At 44.6% G+C, this 22,274-nt stretch overlaps 1 protein-coding gene across 6 annotated transcripts in view; it reads left to right on the top strand.

Moving 5' to 3' along the window:
- The window catches only part of SULF1 (sulfatase 1), a 190,076-nt gene that overhangs the window by 163,356 nt on the left and 4,446 nt on the right, over positions 1–22,274 (top strand). For 4 of the 6 annotated variants that reach the window (XM_025265281.3, XM_025265278.3, XM_044928700.2 and 1 more), the window contains 8 exons: positions 1,359–1,572; positions 5,443–5,695; positions 7,359–7,455; positions 7,872–7,966; positions 8,279–8,344; positions 9,529–9,701; positions 11,772–11,914; positions 12,008–12,131. In XM_025265281.3, the coding sequence (XP_025121066.2) occupies positions 1,359–1,572; positions 5,443–5,695; positions 7,359–7,455; positions 7,872–7,966; positions 8,279–8,344; positions 9,529–9,701; positions 11,772–11,914; positions 12,008–12,131 (1,165 nt within the window). Of the gene's footprint in view, positions 1–1,358; positions 1,573–5,442; positions 5,696–7,358; positions 7,456–7,871; positions 7,967–8,278; positions 8,345–9,528; positions 9,702–11,771; positions 11,915–12,007; positions 12,132–14,507; positions 14,542–22,274 lie in introns of all 6 variants that reach the window. The other 2 variants (XM_006073114.4, XM_044928701.2) reach the window with 2 other exon arrangements.

Genomic DNA, 22,274 nt, shown 5'->3' with positions numbered 1-22,274 from the left:
TGGGACATGCAAGCAGCCTAGATGTCCATCGGCAAACGAATGGATAAGGAAGTTGTGGTACATATACACAATGGAATATCACTCAGCTATAAAAAAAGAATGCATTTGAGTCAGTTCTAATGAGGTGGATGAAGCTGGAGCCTATTATACAGAGTGAAGTAAGTCAGAAAGAAATACACCAATACAGTATATTAACGCATATATACGGAATTTAGAAAGATGGTAACGATGACCCTGTATGCAAAGCAGCAAAAGAGACACAGATGTAAAGAACACACTATTGGGCTATGTGGGAGAGGCAAGGGTGGGATGATTTGAGAGAATAGCGTTCAAACATGTATATTACCATATGTAAATAGATGACCAGTGCAAGCTCGAGGCATGAAGCAGGGCATTCAAAACTGGTGCTCTGAGACAACCCAGAGGATAGGGTGGGGAGGGAGGAGGGAGAGGAGTTCAGGATAGGGGGACACATGTGCACCCGTGGCTGATTCATGTCAATGTATGGCAAAAACCACCACAATATTGTAAAGTAATTAGCCTCCAATTAAGAGTGTGCACTGTTTGTAGAAGGATAAGAAAAGTCACAGAGGAAGCCCGGCTCATCTGCTCACGTCTATGTGTGTATGCATGTTAGTCGCTCAGTCGTGTCCGACTCTTTGCCACCTCATGGACTGTAGCCTGACAGGCTCCTCTGTCCATGGGATTTCCCAGGCAAAAATACTGGAGTGGGTTGCCATTCCCTTCTCCAGGGGATCTTCCTGACGCAGGGATCAAACCCAAGTCTCCTCCATTGCAGGCGGATTCTTTACCACCTGAGCTACCAGAGAAGCAAATGTTCTTGTCTGGCGTGTATGAAATTTGGCTCGCCCCCATGATGGACTCAGGTTAAATTCATTTCTGTCTTCCTCATATGCCACTCTTACTGGCCTCGAATTAAAAATTCAAGGGCAGAGAACAAAGCAGCCAAGTTTGTTTTTTCCAGAAAAAAAGACGGGTCTGGTGAAAACAGCCCTGACAGCCGTGCTCTGTGGCTTGGTGAGTTAAGTAAGGGCTTTTCCATGTTTCATTCAAGACTGTTTAGTCTGGATGCTGAGGATTTATGTATCAGTTCTTGGCTCTGGTGTCATTGAGGTAGTTCTGATTTCCTGTGATTTCGTGGTCATCTGTATTCGCCTGCAGTGAAGGAAATAACTAAGAGAACAGGAGTCAACTTATTCCAGGGTCACTTGAAAGCTGGCCTTTTTTCATGCGTTCTTTTTAACAGTGTTGCCAGGGTTCTAAAAACAAAAGCAGCAGTCCTTAATCAGAAACACCTGATGTGGATGTGTAACTGGCTCTCACGTTGGCTCTTGCAGAAGTGGCAGTGCGTGGAGGACACGTCTGGCAAGCTTCGAATTCACAAGTGCAAGGGCTCTGGTGATCTGCTCGCTGTCCGACAAAGCACGCGGCCCCTCTTTCGTGGCTTCCACGACAAGGACAAAGAGTGCAGTTGTGGCGAGTCCGGGTATCGGGCCAGCAGGAGCCAGAGAAAGAATCAGAGGCAGTTCCTGCGGAACCAGGGGACCCCAAGTAAGCCGTTGCCTGTGACCCTCTCCATGGCAGGCTGAGGCATGGCCGTTAGGAAGGCAAACAAGCCTTGATCCATCTACATGTTAAATATCATCAATGCATAGGTTTGGGGCTAAAAGCAAACAATGGTTCTGTTTAAAATAAGAAGGCTGAGGTCATTTGAAATTTTGCTTTGTGAATATTAAGCTTAGAATGAAAATATACTCTGTAAAAGCAGCAGACACAAACATATGCATACTTAAAAAAGAAAATGAAAATCCGAAGTTTCAGCTAGAAGATGAGTTAACAGTATAAGTCGCTAAAAAATATATGTCATAAAATTATTTATGTATATGTGCATGTCCCTGATAACTCAGTTGGTAAAAATCCACCTGCAATGCAGGAGACCCCAGTTGGATTTCTGGGTCGGGAAAATCCTCTGGAGAAGGGATAGGCCACCCACTCCAGTATTCTTGAGCTTCCCTTGTGGCTCAGCTGGTAAAGAATCTGCCTGCAATGTGAGAGACCTGGGTTCGATCCCTAGGTTGGGAAAACACCCTGGAGGAGGGAAGGGTTACCTACTCCAGCGTTGTGGCCTGGAGAATTCCATGGACTGTGTAGTCCATAGGATCGCAAAGAGTCAGACATGACTGAGCAACTTTCACTTTCACTATAAAACATTAAATTTAACGTGGTACAATGGGAGGCATAGTTATTTTCATAATTTGTTTTCCTGTGTGATGAGGATCCAGATATTCCTTGCATTCTTCTGTTTTACATCTACAGCAGATCAGAACAACTGAATAGTAAGAAAGAAAACATAGATTCTAGACTACTAGGAGTTTCTCAGACTTGTACACATCTTTTTCTGGAAATGATAATGTTATCTGGCTTTCTTTGTATACTGGAAGAAAAAATTCAGGGCTTATGCATTTAACTAATAAAGAGAAGCATGCATGCTTTTTTTTAAAAAAGCTTGTCTGCTTTAGGACAATGTGTTTTTCTAATTCCTCTCATTTATTTGTAGGGTCTAACTAGTCGAATTCAGTATGAAAAGCACTGCCGAGCATTTTTATAAAAACTCTTATCAGGCAGCTATCAGATTCCTATGAAACGGCACCTTCCATAAAACAATGAGAGTCTAGTGCCATCTAGTGGCTAAGTATGAAAAGTGACATTTCCGTGATAATGCCTTTATGTACTGATTTTGAAAAGCAAAATACATTAAATTCTGAACCAAGAAATCAAATCATAGACTAGAACAACGGGAGCCCTTAGAACAGACTTCTTAAACCCAGACTCCACAGGTGAACTTTATAGGATCATCAGTTCAGTTCAGTTGCTCAGTCGTGTTGGACTCTTTGCAACCCCATGAATTGCAGCATGCCAGGCTTCCCTGTCCATCACCAACTCCCGGAGTTCACCCAAACTCATGTCCATCGAGTCAGTGATGCCATCTAGCCATCTCATCCTCTGTTGTCCCCTTCTCCTCCTGCCCCCAGTCCCTCCCAGCATCAGAGTCTTTTCCAGTGAGTCAAATCTTTACATACATGAGGTGGCCAAAGTATTGGAGTTTCAGCTTCAGCATCAGTCCTTCCAATGAACACCCAGGACTGATCTCCTTTAGGATGGACTGGTTGGATCTCCTTGCAGTCCAAGGGACTCTCAAGAGTCTTCTCCAACACCACTGTTCAAATGCATCAATTCTTCGGTGCTCAGCTTTCTTCACAGTCCAACTCTCACATCCATACATGACCACTGAGCCCTCTAAAATTTTATCCAAAATTTTAAGTATATTCTTTGTGTATATATGCACGTTTCTGGGTGCAAAACTTAAAAGGAATCGATAATCCAAAAGGCTGAAAATCATTGACTTGGGAGATTTTCTTTCCTCCTGAAAGAAAATGCCAGGTTTAATAATTCACACCAAGATTTCTAATGGGAAAATGACAAAGGAGAGGACCCAGACCCTCACCCTTAACAGAAACCATCCCCAGTGTCCAGCTTGAAGGTGGAGGCCGCCTCTTCTCTCCCAAGAACTTCAGTGTTACTCCCCAGGCACTGACCGTAAAGCACACTGATTTTTCCGTGTTGAGCACAAGCCGGAGAAGTCTAGGGCCATTTTTTCGAGCTGTGTGGAGAACAGGGGTTGGATGCTCCTCTTTTCCGTCACGGTGGAATTTGTGAGCACTCTCAGTGATCCCCCTCAAAGAGGCATTCCATCTCAGAGCAGCAGAGAGCAAGACGGTTCGGATTCTGCAGTCTATGTGTGCCCTTTCTTCCTACTTTAGCAGCAAGGTCAACACATCAGAGCACTGAGTGTGCCCTCACAGAGCCTGAGTGCATCTGAGCAGCAGGAGCCCATGTTTGCACGTTAAAGCTCTTACCTAGCCCACAATGAGTTTTGACAGTGGTCTATGTTGACCAGAAAGCATACTGGCCTCCCCCTGGCATTATTCTCCATCTGCCAGGTTCATCTGCCATTAGTCCATTGGCTGATGAAAGCATTTGCAAAGTTCAATTTTTTTCTTAGAGCAATCTCTTATTATTTGTGCAAATAGAAGGTGTCTGGAACATTTGAAAGTGAAAGTGTTAGTCAAGCAGTCGCGTCCAATTCTTTGCAACCCCATGGACTGTAGCCCGCCAGGCTCCTCTGTCCATGGAATTTCCCAGGCAAGAATAATGGAATGGGTTGCCATTCCCTTCCAGGTGATCTTTCCAACACAGGGATCGAACCCAGGTCTTCCACGTTGCAGGCAGATTCTTCATTATCTGAGCCATTTACCTTTTTGAAAAGGCAGCCCAGTCCAAAAGGGGCGACTTTGTCATCTTTAGAATCTGATAGTTTATAGTCCAAGCTCCCACAACTGCTGGCTGCATCACCTTGCAAAAGATGCGTAGCATTCGAGCCTCAGATTTCTCGTCATAACATAGAGATGAGAACACCACATTCATGAGCCTGGTTTGACAATCTGATCGTGTTTTGTTTTAATGTGAGGATTTATTATCATAATACTTGTCTTTCATGATTGTGCATTAGAAATATGTACGTGGGAAATGGTCTTCCCTGGTGGCGTAGTGGTAAAAACCTGCCTGCCATCGCAGGAGACATAAGAGACGTGGGTTCCATCCCTGGGTTGGGAAGATCCCCTGGAGAAGGAAATGGCAACCTCCTCCAGTATTCTTGCCTGGAAAATCCCATGGACAGAGAAGCCTGGTAGCTATAGTCCATGGGGTCACACATAGTTGAACACGACTAAGTCGACTTAGCACACATGCGTGAAGGAAATAATACATAGCAAAAGCTTATTAAATTATAGTCATTACTATTATTTATAGTTTTATCCAAACTGCCTTGTAGTTCACATTGAAAACAATGTTGGGTTGACCAAAAGTTCGTTTTCCATACCATCTTACAGATTTTCCATACCATCTTACAGAAAAATTCAAACAAATTTTTAGCCAACTCAATAGAAGTTCCCCTGGAGAAGGAAATGGCAACCCACTCCAGTATTCTTGCCTGGAGAATCCCATGGACAGAGGAGCCTGGTGGGCTACAGTCCACGGGGTTGTAAAGAGTCAGACACAACTGAGTGACTAAGGCAGTAGAAGTTCACAGCCTACCGTAAGCAGAAAGAGTCTTAGAGATCACCTTCACCTACTACCTCACTTGAGGGATGAAGGGCCTAAGGTCCAGAAAAGCACACCACTCTGCGCTGTTCAAGCCTGGACCAGAGCCTGCCTCTTCCCACGTGAATTCCCTCGGGCCAGCTAGCAAGGCCGTGTGTGCTACTCACCCCACTCAAAATGCTCCCCAAGCCTGGCAATCATTTTCATCCCTCCTAAACTATACCCTGATGTCCGTGATAACTTGTCTTCCCTTATTTCCAGAGTACAAGCCCAGATTTGTCCATACCCGGCAGACACGTTCCTTGTCAGTCGAATTTGAAGGCGAAATATATGACATCAACCTGGAAGAAGAAGAACTGCAGGTCTTGCGGCCAAGAAACATTGCCAAGCGTCATGATGAAGGCCGCCAGGGGCCCGGAGGCCACCAGGCGACTGGCGGTGGTGACGGGCACACAATGCTGGCGGACAGCGGCAATGTCGTGGGCCTGCCCGCCACCGTCCGCGTGACGCACAAGTAAGAAGGCTCTGTGGTCACGGGGGTTGAGTTCAAAGCCATCCCTCCATATTGTCACGATTTTTCCCCATTGCACAAAGTAATATCGCTCAGCAGGGCAGTGTCCAAGTGCTGGCCCACGTGATAACTGAGGGTTAAGAATCAAGAGGGGGGCTTCCCAGGAGACTCAGTGGTAAAGAATTCGCCTACAGTGCAGAAGATGAAGGAGATGCAAGTTCCATCCCTGGGTTGGGAAGATCCCCCGGAAGAGGAAATGGCAACCCACTCCAATAGTCTTGCCTGGAGAATCCCATGGACAGAGGAGCCTAGTGGGCTATAGTCCCTGGGGTCACAGAGAGTCAGACACGACTGAGTGAGAAGCAACAGGAATCCAGACTGTCATAGATTTGGACACTTTTTGTTTTGGGTCGGTATCACGTGAAGGCTGATCAGCTGGGCCCTGAGACAGAGTGATGCCGCCACATCTTGACTCAGCTGGCATGGAGCTCTGCTCTTAAGCAGTTACCTTTGTGGGGTCTAGAAAACACATACGAATCATTACCCAGACTGCAGAGGTGCCCCATGCTGCCTGGTCACCGTGGCTCAGAGCAGTTTACCCTCAGGACTTCAGAGATAAAATACAGCCCAAGGGAGGCTCTGGGTCCTAGAGAAGCTTCCAGAAAGATGGTATAGATTGGGGATGGATGTGAGATCAAAAACACCTGACCTGTCCAGATCCCAGAGAATCACAGAGATGAGGTGGGGTGGGGCAGATGACTCCTCCTCAGCTTTGACCGACTGCCCTGTTCATCTTTCCAAAATCTGTGTGCTCTCTTGATAGAGAAGTCTTTTCTTTCCAAATCCATTAGCAGTATCTTTGTTTTCTTTTCATTTCATCTTTAGGGAGGCAGGGTGCCATGAGGACTGCCAGGACTTTTATCTTTGGGACAAGGGTCTCTAGGCTCCTGTGATGGTTATGGTTGGATACTGAAAGATTTAGACCCAGCTTGGTTTCTCTTTCAGTGTTGACAGACCCCGACCCCATCTCACCTGCTCTCCATCCCTGGGGCTGCTTCTTACTTCACATTGAAAGAGGCCCCTCAGTCAGGCTCTTCATAACATAATGAGCTGGATGAATAAACCCCTTCTAACTCTGTATTTCTTCAAGTCAGTCACTTCCATTACGGCTGTGAGAACCTCATTCTTTTCCTACAGTATTTGGTGGGGCTTTCAGAAATGGAGTTTGGGGTTATGCTTGAATATTGCCTCTCACTTTGTGATGATGTCTCTCTGACACCATCCTCTGACCTTGCCAGTTGCCAGGAAATATTCCCACTTATCCTTGTTTATGGCTCAGCTCCAAATTAATGCTAGCATCCAAGTTAAGCATTTAGATAATGAAGTTCCCTCTACTATTCCTAATGTTTTTTTTTAAACTACTTGCCTTTTTTTAAGTGTTTTCCAAAGAGCCTCGGAACCAGCATTAGGTGCATTTTTAAAATTTATTTGTGTTTTACTTTTTGGCAATGTGGCATATGGGATCTTAGTTCTCCGACCAGGGATCAGACCTCTGCCCCCTGCATTGAGAGTGCAGAATCTTAACCACTGGACCACCAGGGAAGTCCCTCTAATGTTTTCTGATACTAGACTAGAAACCTATTTCTAATGTAGCTTGTTTTTGCAGGTGCTTTATTCTTCCAAATGATACAATCCATTGTGAGAGAGAACTTTATCAATCAGCCAGAGCCTGGAAGGACCACAAGGCCTTCATTGATAAAGAGGTGAGCTGTAGCCACGTGATTGGCAGGTGTATTCCAGTTGCAAACTCTGCTCGCCAGCCCTGCTGTGTACACTCATCCTTTTTTATAATTAGGTGGAAAATAGAAGAACAAGGTGCTTCTCTTTCTCCAGTGATAGTGATAGTCCTGACGGAAAGCAAAATAGACAGAAAAGCCTGACCTCTTGAAATATCTGTGAGCAGAATGATTCGATTATGAAAGAGCCAGCTGTTAATGCTTATTATAACACATTGGACAGTATAGAGAGGTAGACCTAGTCTGTGCTCAGCTTGTTTCCAAACTGTTATCTCAGATGAATAGCTGTAATTATGGATCACGGAAAACAGGGTGGAAAGAAAGTTACCTCGTATAGAAGATCTTGACCGTACGATGTCATTGTTGGTGTGTGTGTTTTCCAGATTGAAGCTTTGCAAGATAAAATTAAGAATTTGAGAGAAGTAAGAGGGCATCTGAAGAGAAGGAAGCCTGAGGAGTGTGGCTGCAGTAAACAGAGGTGTGTGTGCGCGTCCCACACACAATCATCTTCAAAACACAAGCTTCAGTGACGCGCACGAGGCTCGCCTCTGTTTCACCAATAGAAAGTTTAATAAATGGAATTCCCTAATGCATATTATAACGATCTAAACCATTTCAGTCAAATTAAATATGTCATAAACCCAACAGAAGGTTAAAAAAAAAAGTCCCGTTAAGACTGTTACATATAACAAAGTAACTGCCTACCTTCCATTCTGCTTCCATTTTATAAATGAACTATTTGATGAAATGCATGATTAGCAAACTCACTTTTTAACCTTATTGCCTGCAGCTACTACAACAAAGAGAAAGGTGTGAAAAAGCAAGAGAAATTAAAGAGCCACCTTCACCCATTCAAGTGAGTAACCATTTGCTACATTTCCTGGGAGTGAAGGGACTGTTTGCTGGGCGTTTCTGAAAGGGGACTGGAACTCTGTTCCAAGTGATGCAGCTTGAGAAAAGTAGATGCAGCTGGGAGGGTGTTAGCTCAAGAAGTTGAAAACAAGCCCACATCTTGCCAAGGGACAGAGGCAATCCTTGCTTTTGGAATCCCATGAGGGGGCATCTCATGGGGCTCTAATCTAATTCCACGTGTTCCCTCTGACAATACACTGTGTTCCCTCTGACGATACACTGGCTGGTAACTGCCTTGTCCTCCATGCACTGCTTTCTGTGGGCAGTGATCAGGACACGTGGACTCACTGAATTAGGTCCCTGTGTTCTGTAGAGCAGCCTGCAATCATGTTGAATTCTGAAAGCTGGAAGAAATCGACATCTTTTTAAAATAATAGTAAAATTAGCATATAAGAGGAATTTAATATTTGAGCCTCAACAAAATTTGAGCCTTTCATGAAAAAATTGAAAAAGTAAAAACACTTTTAAAAAAAATTCTTTCCAAGCCTGTTTTGTAGGATTTGTCAATAGAATTCTAGAAACTTAATTCAAGTTATCTAATCCAACCAATCATTGATTTCATGGCTGATAGATACTGAGCTGCCAGGAGGTTGAGCCACTTGTCCAAAGGGCAAGGCTACTGGAATCTTCTGATTCACATTGACATTTATTTCCATCAACGTTTGCATTCAATAAGGAAGAAAATATTGATCCTGTTGAGATAGTCAAATGCTAAGGGTGTTGTCACTTAATGAGTTTTTCTTCAATATCACTGATTATATTCCATGCTTTGAGGCCCTCTGAAAACTTAAACTGAAAGTTGCTCAGTTGTGTCTGACTCTGCGACCTCATGGACTGTAATCCACCAGGCTCCTCTATCCATGGAATTCTCCAGGCAAGAATACTGGAGTGGGTTGCCATTCCCTTCTCCAGGGGATCTTCCCGACCCAGGGATCAAACCCAGGTCTGCCACATCACAAGAGGATTTTTTTACCATCTGAGGCACCAGAGAAGCCCTGAAAACTTAAGGCGATCTATTATTGTGTGTCCATTATCTTATGCCTGAATATGTGTGTGAGACTCATAGCAACCTGTTCTTACTTGAAAAAGTGCTTTCTGATCATTTAAACGTCCCTTCTGTTGAAATAGAGAAGCCGCTCAAGAAGTAGACAGCAAACTGCAGCTTTACAAGGAGAACCGCAGGAGGAAGAAAGAGAGGAAGGAGAAGAGGAGGCAGCGCAAGGGCGAGGAATGCAGCCTCCCCGGCCTCACCTGCTTCACACACGACAACAGCCACTGGCAGACGGCCCCGTTCTGGAACCGTGAGTCGCTCCATCTAAGTGCTACTTCCTGCACTTCCCTGCTGGTCCAGTGGTTAAGACTCTGCCCTTCCAATGCAGGGGCGCCAGGGTTCGATCCCTAGTCAGGAAACTAAGATCCCACATGCTGAGCATGCATGCATGCATGCATGCTAAGTCATTTCAGTCATGTCTGACTCCTTGTGACCCTATGGTCTGTAGCCCTCCAGGCTCCTCTGTCCATGGGATTCTCCAGGCAAGAATGCTGGAGTGGGTGGCCATCCCCTCCTCTAGGGGATCTTCTCAACCCAGGGATCGAACCTGCATCTCTTATGTCTTCTGCATTGGCAGCCGGGTTCTTTATGACTAGTGCCACCTGGGAAGCCCACAGGCTGCATAGTGCTGACAAAAGAAAAAAAAAAGAAAAATGCTACTTCCTGCCACCATGTGGACAGCCAGCAGCTCACCCAGTTACTTAGACTAAGGAATTCAGCAGCTTGAATCCAGGAATCTAGAAAGATTCTAGATTAAAGTATCATATCATTTTTCTATACCAACAACTAGGATCATTTTTGCCTCTAAATTACTTTTTTTCTTTAGAAATTTTTATTTTGGTCTTTTGTTTGAAAATGCCAAGCTCTCCATGGGTTTTTCTCCCAATGATATTTCACAAGGTCCCCAGCCCTTGACAGACTTCTGGCCCTGCAAGACTGCTCCGTCACTAAGTAACTGAATAAATGGATGAATACTTTTACCCCGAATATACTTCGTTTCTGCTTTCTTAAAGAACACATTCTGCATATCACAAAAGGAAGTAAAACTCCTTGAATGCAGAGACTCTGTCGGATTTATTCTCAGTCCCCTTCAATAATACCAGCTTCTCGCATGAAGGCCAGCCAGCCCACAGAGTAGCTAAAACACCAGATCTTCTAGTTGAAAGGATCGCAGTAGGCTCCCAGGTCAGTGCTTCTCAAACTAAATTTGGAGACTTCAAGGAACCCACAGACCATTCTTAGGGAGACCGAGGGCCTATCTTATGACCATTTTTGTTTTATCTTTCTGTTTTCATGCATCTTGATTTCAGTGTCTGTGTTTGCACTTATGTTTACATGGGCTTCCCAGGTGGCCTAGTGGTAGAGAATCCACCTGCAGTACAGGAGGTGCAGTAGACTTGGGTTCGATCCCTGGGTCAGAAAGATCCGCTGGAGTAGGAAATGGCAACCCACTCCAGTATTCTTGCCCGGGAAATCCACGGACATAGGAGTTTGCTGGGCTACAGTCCAGGGTCGTAAAGAGTCAGACGTGACTGAGCACGCATGCACAACGACTTAAAAAACAGAAGCAGACTCACAGAACTTAAGGAATGAACTTATAGTTGCCAGCAGGGAAGGATGGGGGGCATTAGGGAGTTTGGGGTGGACATGTACACACAGTAGCAGCTTTAATCTGACAGCTCTTTAACATACGTTCTACAAATTAACCAGTGAACCTCTGCATGGTACAAGAGCTGTTCATGGTAACTGTCCATCTCCTGTTCAAGTGTTGTGGAGAGTCTGTCACATTACAAATTTCTACATCCTTAAATCCTCTGAGCTGGATTCAGGCCTTCTCCAAGCCCATCTACACTGCAGAATCCCCTGTTTCCAGGGCCCATTTGTAACACTTGACCATCTGACATTCAGAACAAGCTAAGGCCCTGGGTCCATCTTTTTATTAAGCAACCTTTTTTTTTTTTTTTCATTTTTTATAAAAAATGACAACAACCATAAATAGGAGTTCTGATACTCTCCTTCCTTCTCCCCACTCATCACTCGGTTTTAGAGATCAGTACCCAGCAGAACTTAGGGGACAGCAGACAAACAGGCCTGAAACTTCACCTTCATGAGTCGCCACTGTTTTTTTCCATCTTCACCTAATCTCACAGCAAATTTGTACAGAGAAGGCAGAGGAAATAGAGTACTTTTAATGTCCACCCACACAGTGTTTGCAAGAGAGAAAATATGAACTTAAAAATGTGAAGACAAGAAAAGGTTGAAATAGCTAGGCTGCCACCTTGTCTGACTCTCTTCCCTTTGTTTTCTTTCTTACCAACAGTGGGATCCTTCTGTGCTTGCACGAGCTCTAACAATAACACCTACTGGTGTTTGCGGACAGTTAATGAGACGCATAATTTTCTATTCTGCGAGTTTGCCACTGGCTTTTTGGAGTATTTTGATATGAATACAGATCCTTATCAGGTAAGTCACTATGTTCTCATTTTGTGAAGCTATTGAAAATGGAATAAGGAGAACATGAGCTCAAAGCTGTCGTCCTGGCCTCTTCGTCCACAGCTCACCAACACCGTGCACACAGTCGAACGGGGCGTTTTGAATCAGCTCCACCTGCAGCTGATGGAGCTCAGGAGCTGCCAAGGGTATAAGCAGTGCAACCCAAGACCCAAGGGCCTTGAAGTTGGTAAGGAGAAAAAAAGAATTTTTTTCTTCCTGTAGCACCTGGAAAATTCTCTTTGTGGTCAGGTTTTCTGCCTTTGAAACATATAGCTGGGGAGAGAAGATGTGAAAGCATATTGTTTGGGACCCTTATAGGGGAAACTCTCCAGGCAATTCCAAACATTCTTTGTTCAATAAATTTAGCTCTGGGTGCACTAATGAAAAATTTAATACCCCCAAAGATTTGGTGGGCATTTCATTCCATCTCTCCCAAAGATGCATTCTCTTAGTAAACCTCAGTATCTGATGAAAGCATCCATTGGAAGATGGGATGAAAGCGGCAGGGGTTTATTTGTTATTGCTGTCAACAGTCATAAGAGATACTCTAGGTCAACTGAGAAATCCTTTTTTTTTTTATTAAAGAGAATTAGAATGGAAACACACAATGCCCTATTTCTGCCTGTCAGAGTTTGAAACTTACCCAATTGGATACCTGCCCGTGACATACTGAATTAGATTTCTTTTGCCAGTATTTCCTGTCTGAAACTAGAGATGTTTGGGCAGGATGTTGTTTTGAGATCTGAAAGTTTAAGAGGGCTGACACGGAATCAGCCTGAAGTTCCCTCCCTTGTCTGCAGTGCTAAACTCACTCATTCCTCCTTTGGCTCCTGGAGAGTAGTTCTTTCCAGTGTCTGCCCCAGCTCTTTCCTGGTTAATGAGAATACTGATTTTCTCATAATTCCTATAGAAATGTAAATATTAGCTGTCCATAGAAGGAAGGAGAAAGTGCTGGAGCTGGCCAAGGGCATAACATGTCAACCCCAAAAGGGCCAAGAGTTTGACCCATAGGCACGTGCTATGTGCTGCTACTGCTGCTGCTAAGTCGCTTCAGTCGTGTCCGACTCTGTGTGACCCCATAGACGGCAGCCCACCAGGCCCCGCCGTCCCTGGGATTCTCCAGGCAAGAACACTGGAGTGGGTTGCCATTTCCTTCTCCAATGCATGAAAGTGAAAAAGTGAAAGTGAAGTCGCTCAGTTGTGTCCGACTCTTAGCGACCCCATGGACTGCAGCCCGCCAGGCTCCTCCATCCATGGAATTTTCCAGGCAAGAGTCCTGGAGTGGGGTGCCATTACCTTCTCTGTGCTATGTGCTAAGTCACCTCAGTTGTGTCTGACTCTTTGAGAGCCCATGGACTGTAGCCCACCAGGCTTCTCTGTCCATGGGATTCTCCAGGCAAGAATACTGAAGTGGGTTACCATGCCCTTCTCCAGGGGATCTTCCTGACCCAGGGATTGAACCTGTGTCTCTTAACGTCTCCTGCATTGGCAGGGGAGTTCTTCACCACTAGTGGCACCTGGGAAGCCTGGATCCATAGGCAGTGGGGAGCAATCTGCAAGACTCCTCTGTTGGCAGCTGGGTTTTCTCAGTGCCCTTAAGGGCCTGTGTCTCTGTGGGTCCCCTGTAAGTCGGCATCAGCAGCATCACCAGTAATAAAAGCAGGCAGCTCCCTGGGCCATGTGAGTGATGGGGATGAGAAGCCAGGATGCATCCTGAAATGGCAGCATCGTCACCAGTCACTTCCACCAGTATTGGGTCCCGGAGGCTTTCAAACTGCAAGTTGCAGCTTGAAAATTCTACATCCCGTGGGCGGTCCCATCACCGCTGTCAGTCCCCACCCCTCCATTCATGCCTTGGTGGAATTCATCACCAGCCAGGAGAGTCCAGATTTTTGGTCAGTAGCTCCACTCAACTTAAATCTTTTCAGATATCTGGTGTATCTGACCTTTTCCTCAAATCCTGAAGAAAAAAAAAAAAAAAAACCTACAGCCTGGAAACTGGAACAACCATTAGAGGCACTAGAAATATGACACCCAGATATCTCTTCCCCGAAGCTCATAGCCCTCTTATTGGTGATGACATGGCAGCTGTACTTAGTGAAACCTGATCAAGCCTCTGAATGGTTGAGTGACGTGCCAGGTGGAGCCTGTTTTTGCTGTTACACTTCAAGCAGTCCACTTCTAGACGATTCCTAAGAGAGATGATTGTCGGCCCTTTTTTCCAAGGTTTGGTCTAAAGTCACCAAAAGTTAACTATTCCTGAGACTTACTTGGACTTTGGGAAGTACTCGTCTTATTACTTTGAAATGGACTCTCCTATCTCACCCCCACCTATTTTTCATGTAAACTCCAGTATGTTTCATTTTAAACCCTTTTTTTATTTATAGCTTTCCATCCTCATTTTGAACCTAACAGAAAAGCTCTGTTGGACTCCGACGCTGTTTGTATTTCACACGATATGTTTCTTTCTAGGATTTAGAGGTTGTGCATGAAGCAGGACAGAGGGGGTGGTTTTATGAGTTCTAAAGCTAACATAAATTACTCTTATATTTTCCTACATCAGGAAATAAAGATGGAGGAAGCTATGACCTGCACAGGTATTCAGACTTTTTTATTCTCCCTGGCAGCTTCTTTCCCAATAATTGCATGATCGAACCATTTTAACTCATTTCCGCCCCTCACCTTGTCGCTCAGAGCATAGCTTGGGGTGCATGCATGTTCTAACAGCTCTCTCCACCGTCTTGTGTCATCGGGAACGGATCTGTCATTTTTGTTTGAAATCAACTCACTGTCACAACCAGATGTGTCTCAGAGCCTTTACTCACTCGTGCTTGTGTGCTTGTTGGATGGTGCTTGGCAGCATGGAATGACGGGAAGGGGGAGAACACAGAATGACCTTCGGGAGCCCTGGGAGAAAGCAGGGAGAATTATTTTCCTGGTGGTTCTTACACGTCGATTTGCTGGAGAGGCGTCATGGCAACAAGTTAGAGATTTCATGAAATGCGACGTCAGTATCACAAAAGGGATCGTGGGAATGTAAAGAGCGTGGTAGAGCTGACGTTGGAGGAAAGACAAGGCGCTTCCTTGTTCATGGTCCTTAATTAGCTGCGGTGATAAAAGCAGCCACGCTGGGGCTCAGAAGCTCTGTAGGGTGGTGGTGTGTGAAGGGGGAAAGTGGGGGTCAGCGAACCTAGAGTCGAGACGCACAGGAAGGTCTCAGCACATCATGGAGACAATAGTGCCTGACACACAGAAGCTTGAAGACCAGCCCTGGGCCGTCTTCTTACTTCCCTCTAGCCTCGCCCCCGCCCCCAAGTAGCCCCCCGCTTCCCTGTACTCTGGGGTCGGGGAGGAGGACCCCAAACACCTAGTGACGGGGTCAGCCCTTGCTCATGACCTTCTACTCCCTGCTGAGACCTCAGGCAGGTCTGTCAGAAGCATGCCGTGTGGGGCAGGAGGGACCTGTCCTTACTACCTTACTGAGGGGAAACTGAGGCACAGCCTCAGTTCATGAATCCTCTTGGGAGAAATGATTCCATCAAAGGAACATGGACTTCGTTGGTGTCACCCGTTTTGATATTGTCCTAGAGAAACCGAAGAATATTGCCCTTCGGGATGTGCTGGTGGCCCCGCCCTCCCTCAAGCCTTCTGAGCTCTGGTCTCAGATTCCTTTTTTCTTTTAGCACAGGCGAGCCACACATATACTGTGCTTGCTTGTGCTTGTACTCAGTCGTGTCTGACTCTTTGCAACCCTGTGCACTGTAGCCCGCCAGGCTCCTCTTTCCATGGGATTCTCCGGGCAAGAATCCTGGGGTGGGTTGCCATCCCCTTCTCCAGGGGATCTTCCTGACCCAGGCTTCGAACCCAGGTCTCCTGCATTGTAGGCAGATTCTTTACCATCTGGGAAGCTGTCAGATCCCTTCTTTTAAAGGTCAGTTTATTGGTGCCAGGAGAAGCTGGGTGGTGGTGGGGAAGGTGTAAGCATCAAACAAGACAAAGGAACTTGGACTTTTGAGGATCCGTGATAACCATCTCTTTCTGTCTTCTCTCTTCCCTCTTGTCTTTTTTCTTCCCTTTCCTCACTCTGCCCCCAAACCCACCCTGGGTCCCCGCCCCCAGCATGCATAAGACAGAACAGAAAACCCCGCTCCTAAGCTGGTCTCCCCCCGGGCCATGTGCCGGTGAGGTAATACTATCTCACACACTGGGACTCATCTGCCTGCTTCCTGGGGGCCCCTTTAAGACATTTCTCAAACAGGGCATTTTAAGCGGACCTCACACTGGACATTGACTTTACAGTTATTTTATGAGGCACACGATTCTACAGCCAAGGGATGTTCCGTCTGGCCCTCTTTTATGTTTCTCATGACAGAGGTAAAAGATCAAGACACGAGTCTGGTTGGAGCTGAGGAAGAGTTCTTCTTCGCAAGCCATCCCCCGATAGCTCTGAGATGAAGAATGTCATCTCCATTCCAGTCATGATTAAAGGGATTTGGGCTTTCCAGGCCTGCAGTGCAGGAGACTCAGGGTTCGATTCCTGAGTCAGGAAGATCCCCTAGAGGAGGGCATGACAATCCACTCCAGTATTCTTACCTGGAGAATCCCATGGACAGAGGAGCCTGGCAGGCTGCAGCCCCTAGGGTCACAAAGAGTCAGATGCAGCTGAAGCAACTTAGCGCGCACATCTGGGACTCCCCCTGCCCTGATCACCGTCACCACCACCACTAAACGGAGCCAAATCCCTCGTTTCTGGGGTCATTTTGGCACGCCCTTGGTGACTTTGGTTGTTGATGTCATCCCTTCCCTGGTAACGTGGCACGAAACTGTGTGCGCGGTGACCTTGTGTTACCTGTTGCTTTTTCTTTTCCTTCTAAATTCCTTACAAATGGACAAATTTAAGGATCCTCTTTAACTCAAAATGACTGGTTTTTCAGACTCTACCACCGCATAATCCATGGTGTAAACTACCTTTCAGCTGCTCTCCTCATGATAGGCAGGAGATGATGAAACAGGAAAGCATCAACCTGTCACACCTGTGCTCCCACTGGGCACTTACAGGCAGTGTCTGATGTAGCCTTCCCTGTTCATTGTATTCTGTTGGATTGACAGGCAGCAGATGTGGAAAAGTCAGAAACTACTGTCCCAGTTTACCCGTGCTTAGTCCTCCCAAGATTTTGGAAGCTTCGATCCTTTTTTTTTTTTTTTTTTTTTAAGAAAATTAATTAGGTGACTTCCCTGGCAGTCCAGTGGTTAAGACACCGAGCTTCCAATGCAGTGGGCACGGGTTCTGTCCCTCGTCAGGGAACTAAGATCCCACATTCCAAGCAGTGCCACCAAAAACTAGAAAGAAAGAAAAAAAAGAAAACTAATTAAAGTGCGTTTTCAATCATGAAATTTGATTACAAAAGCCTTTGATAAAAATGATAACAAACACACGTGAAGAATTTGGAACTTGAAAATTCAGCAGAGTATTTTAGAAGATGTATCTTGTATAAGACTGACTACAGAAGAGTTTTTAAACTGCCTTCAATTTTGTGGGTTAATCCTTAGACATATTTAGAAGGTCTTTAAAAAGTCTGCTCCCTAGTTCAATTTCTTTTTTATTGTTGTTCTTTTTGGCATGGTAGTTGCTTAAGGCAGGGGCAGCTGAAATGCTTTGCTTATTCGTTTTCCGGTTAGGACAAGCTCACGGTAAGGATACAGTTCAGTAAACTGGCCGCCATGACTCAGGAAATAATTGTTGGCTTGAGTTGAAAGTAATAATTTCTGTGTTGCAAAATAGAATAGGATCCACAGGTTAATGGGGTGTTTATTTTTCTTGTTGTCTGTGAAAACTGACGCTGCTGACCTTTGATGAGCTTCTCTGGCAGTCATGGTGTGTGTCCATGGCTGCGTGGGCCAGACGGTCAGTTCTTGGCAGCCTGACGCTGGCACGGCTGCTTCCTGACACTTCTGTCCGCGCCCTGCAGGCCCGCAGGCCACACTGTTCCCACCCTCAGCAACCATACCTCCTGTTCACATTGCTTTTGCTTTTCTCTTTTTACATGTAAAGTTGACTTTTTCATTTTCTTGAACTATAGTTGGTTTACAATGTTGTATTAGTTTCTGGTGTACAGCAAAGCAATTCAGTTTTATACGTATATCTCAGAGAAGGAAATGGTACCCACTCCGGGAAAATCCCGTGGACAGAGGAGCCTGACAGGCTGCAGTCCATGGGGTCACCAAGAGTTGGACACAACTGAGCACACATCTATGCTATATGCTAGGCTTCATGTCACATCAATTCTTTTTCAGATTATTTCCTATTATAGGTTATTATAAGATATTGACTATAGTTCCCTGTGCTATACAGTGGGACTTTGTTGTTTATCTGTATTATATTATATTATATGCTGCTGCTGCTGCTAAGTCGCTTCAGTCGTGTCCGACTCTGTGCGACCCCATAGACGGCAGCCCACCAGGCTCCCCTGTCCCAGGGATTCTCCAGGCAAGGACACTGGAGTGGGTTGCCATTATATTATACAGATATCTGTTAATCCCATACTCCTAATTTATCCTCCCCTTTCTCCTTCCTCTTTGGTAACCATAACTTTGTTTTCTGTGTCTGTGAGTCTGTTTCTGTTTTGTAAATAAGTTTATTGTTATTAGATTCCACGTATAAGTGATATCCCTAACCCTAACCCTTTTTTAGATTCCACATATAAGTGATATCATATGATATTTGACTTTCTCTGATTTATTTCACTTAGTATGATAATCTCTAGGTCCATCCGTGTTGCTGCAAGTGACATTATTTCATTCTTTTTTACGACTAATATTCTATTCTATGTATGTACATCTTCTTTATCCATTCCTCTATATACACTTCCATCACTTCCATGTCTTGGTTATTGTGAATAGTGTTGCTATGAACACTGGGGTGCATTTATTTTTTCGAATTAAACTTTTCTCTGGATATATGCCCAAGAGTGGGATTGCTAGATTATGTGGTAGCTCTACTTTCAGTCTTTTAAGGAACCCCTGTTGCTCGTTTTGATTCACTTTTCCCTGTGGCAACAGCGCATGCCTTGCAGACAGTTACGGGTGATAGAGCCGTGTGTTACACGCTGTGCGGGATTGTGGTTAGAGCACGGATGCTGAAGCCAGCCTGCCTTGGGTTCAAATCCCAGTCTTGCTAGTCAGAAACTGAGGACAGAGCCTGACGTATAGCAAGCCCCAGGAATGATGAGTGTTACTAGTCAGGTATAATAATATGGGGGTGCAAAAAATTCACATGAAGAAAGTGGTATGTGAAAGGGGATAGTAAATGATAAAAGAATGCCACTGTATTTTATAAGAAACCCAAAAAGAGATCTTATCAGAGCCAGCACCATCTCCATCATCACTCATTGGCAACCCAGAGTTCAGCACACAAATGTGTTCTCTGAACCACCGGAATCTCTTGAGATCAAAAGGAAAAAATGCAGCCTTGACTGCCCTGCTCTATGTTGTCCTGAGCTTCCCTGGTGGCTCAGACAGTAAAGAATCTGCCTGTCAATGCAGGAGACCTGGGTTTGATCCCTAAGTCGGGAAGATCCCCTGGAGAAGGAAATGGTGACCCACTCCAGTATTCTTGCCTGGAGAATTCCATGGAAAGAGGAGCCTGGCAGGCTACAGTCCATGGGTTCTCAAGGAGTCAGACACGACTGAGTGACTAACTTTCTGTGTTGCCCAAAGAAAGCTCTCTTCTCTCGGTCACATCTCAGGGCTCCATTTTCTTTTCAAGATGCCTTGCTAGTACGGTTGGACTTTTCTCTTTAAGGCACTCAACCAAGAGACGAGTGAAGACCAGGGTTTGAAGTTAAAGGGTCTGGAGGTGAGGTTGGCTTCCTAAGACAATGAAGGGGGCCTGCGTTAGGGCTGTTAGAGTGTGAGTCAGGACCAGGGCCACTGGGTGGCGCTGTGCGGTTTGCACCCTGCACAGAAGTGTGCCGTCAGGGACAGGCGGGCCCTGGAGCCCAGTTCCTGTTATCCTCAGTGGATTCAGTCATTTTCTAAATGCTGCAGTACACAGAGAGGAATTTCAGAATTGTTAACTCACACTAACTGCAAATTTGGCATATTTTGTAGACTATCTGGTTCTGCCTTTGACCATTTTTCTATCTGGTTTCTGAAAGAATTGTCAGGAAGAGTTTTGTTTTTTTTTTTATTGAAATATAGTTGATGTACAATATTATATAAGTTACAGGTGTTCTTTATAGTGATTCACAATTTTTAGAAGTTATAACTATATTTATAGTTATTATAAAATATTGTTTATTGAAAAGAATTTATATCTTTGTCATGCTCTGTCAAACAAAGGACATTTTTCCATTTGGTCAAGTATATTTATGGGTCTGAATTTCAGGAGCTTTTAAAAAGTATTTTCTTAAAGGTTTTGCACATTTCTTGTTAAGTGTTTTGTAAGCACCTTATCTTTTTTGTAACTACATAAACAAAGTTTTCATCCACCATTAAAACCTCTACTTGATAATTGTTTATGTGTATGAGGGCTATTGGTTTCTGTACATTAATTTTACTACCTACTACCTTGTAAATTGTTTTTCAGTCCGCTTTGTCATGTATTCTCTTCAGTTTCCCAGGTATACTGTCAAACATTTGCAGAGATAGCTTTGCTTGTTTTCCCATTTATGTGTCTCATCGATTTATCTAATTGAATAAGCTAATATTTTCAGTACAATGTTACCTTGTCCCTGTTCTTAGTGAAAGTAATTTCAGGATTTTTCCATGAAGTGAAGTGAGAAGCGGGCTTTAGGACTAAGATATATATGTTTTTGTTATGTTAGGGAAATAGCCATCAATTCTTTTCTAGTATTTTTTAGTGTTTTTAGTATTTAATGAATGTTGAGGTTGTCAAAAACCTTTTCAGTATTTATGGAGTTACTCAGATAATTTTTCTCTTTAGATCTACTAATATGATATGTTATGTTAATAGATTTGCTAAGAGTAGACCAACTAACCTTCCATTTCTGGAATAAATTTTGCTCGACCGTCATGTGTTATTTTCTTAATATAATATTGAATGCTCGTCACTAATATTTTATTTAGGATTTTTGTGTCTTCTTATAAATGATTCAGTCTGAAACTGTCTTTGTGTTTATGCTGTGTTATCTTTTTAGGTATTGGTTTTCTATCACTGTCATAACTCATGATTACCCCATGCCTGTTGTTGTTTAGCTGCTAAGTTGTGTCAGATTCTTTGCAACCTCATATACTGCAGCCTGCCAGGCTCCTCTGTCCGTGGGATTTCCCAGGCAAGAATACTGGAGTGGGTTGCCGTTTCTTTCTCAGGGGATCTTCCTGACCCAGAGATCAAACCAGCATCTCCGCTTTGCAGGCAGATTCTTTACCACCACGCCATCAAGTGATACCTACCCCATGCCCTAAAGCAACACAAATGTATTCTCTGACATTTCTAGAAGTTAGAAGTCTGAAATGGTTTACTGGGCTAAAATCACTGTATTCCTTCTAGGGCCTCTAGAGAAGAGTCCATTTCCTTGCCTTTTCCAGCTTCTAGAAGCTTCCTGGATTCCTTGTTCACGGCCCTTTCCTCCATCTTCAAAGTTGAAAATTCAGCGTCTTCAAGTCTCAATACCTACCTGTTCCCCTGCCAACATACATACCCCTTTGCTTCCAAGGTCACATTTTCTCTGACTCGCTTGCCCTCCTTTTCCTAAAAAGGATCTTTGGGATGACATTGGCCCCACCTGGCTAGGATAACCTCCTCACCTCAGAATCCATAACTTAGTTTGAATTTGTATAGTCCCTTTTGCATGTAAGGCAACAATACCTAGTTTCTGGGGATTAGGATGTGGACATCTTTGAAAGATGAATACACTCTTCTGCCTGCCACAGCGAACAAGGTTAGACTTGCTTCATAGAAAGAGCTTCCGGGTTTTCTTTGATCTTCTATGCTCTGGAACAGTTAGTATAGCATTGAGATGTTCTTTTCCTTGAAGGCTTGGTAAAATTCTCCTGCGAAACTATAGTGACCTGTTGCTTCTTTATTGTTCGTTGTTTTAGTCGCTAAGTCACGTCCAACTCTCTGCAACCCGATGGACTGTAGCCTGCTGGGCTCCTCTGTCCGTAGAATTCTCCAGGCAAGAATACTAGAGTAGGTTGCCATGTCCGCCTCCAGGGGCTCTTCCCAACCCAGGGACTGAACCTGTGTCTCCTGCATTGGCAGGTGGATTCTTTACTGCTGAGCCACCAGGGAAGCTTGTTTGTAGTGTAGTTCTTATAACACTGATAGAAAGTTCTTAAGTAGTTTTTATAAACTTATATAATTATA

This window comes from Bubalus bubalis, chromosome 15, assembly GCF_019923935.1.
Source record: "Bubalus bubalis isolate 160015118507 breed Murrah chromosome 15, NDDB_SH_1, whole genome shotgun sequence".
In the NCBI taxonomy this organism is placed as follows: Eukaryota; Metazoa; Chordata; class Mammalia; order Artiodactyla; family Bovidae; genus Bubalus; species Bubalus bubalis.
The sequence above is the reverse complement of the archived record's forward strand: the minus strand, read 5'-3'. Positions and strand labels throughout refer to the sequence as shown.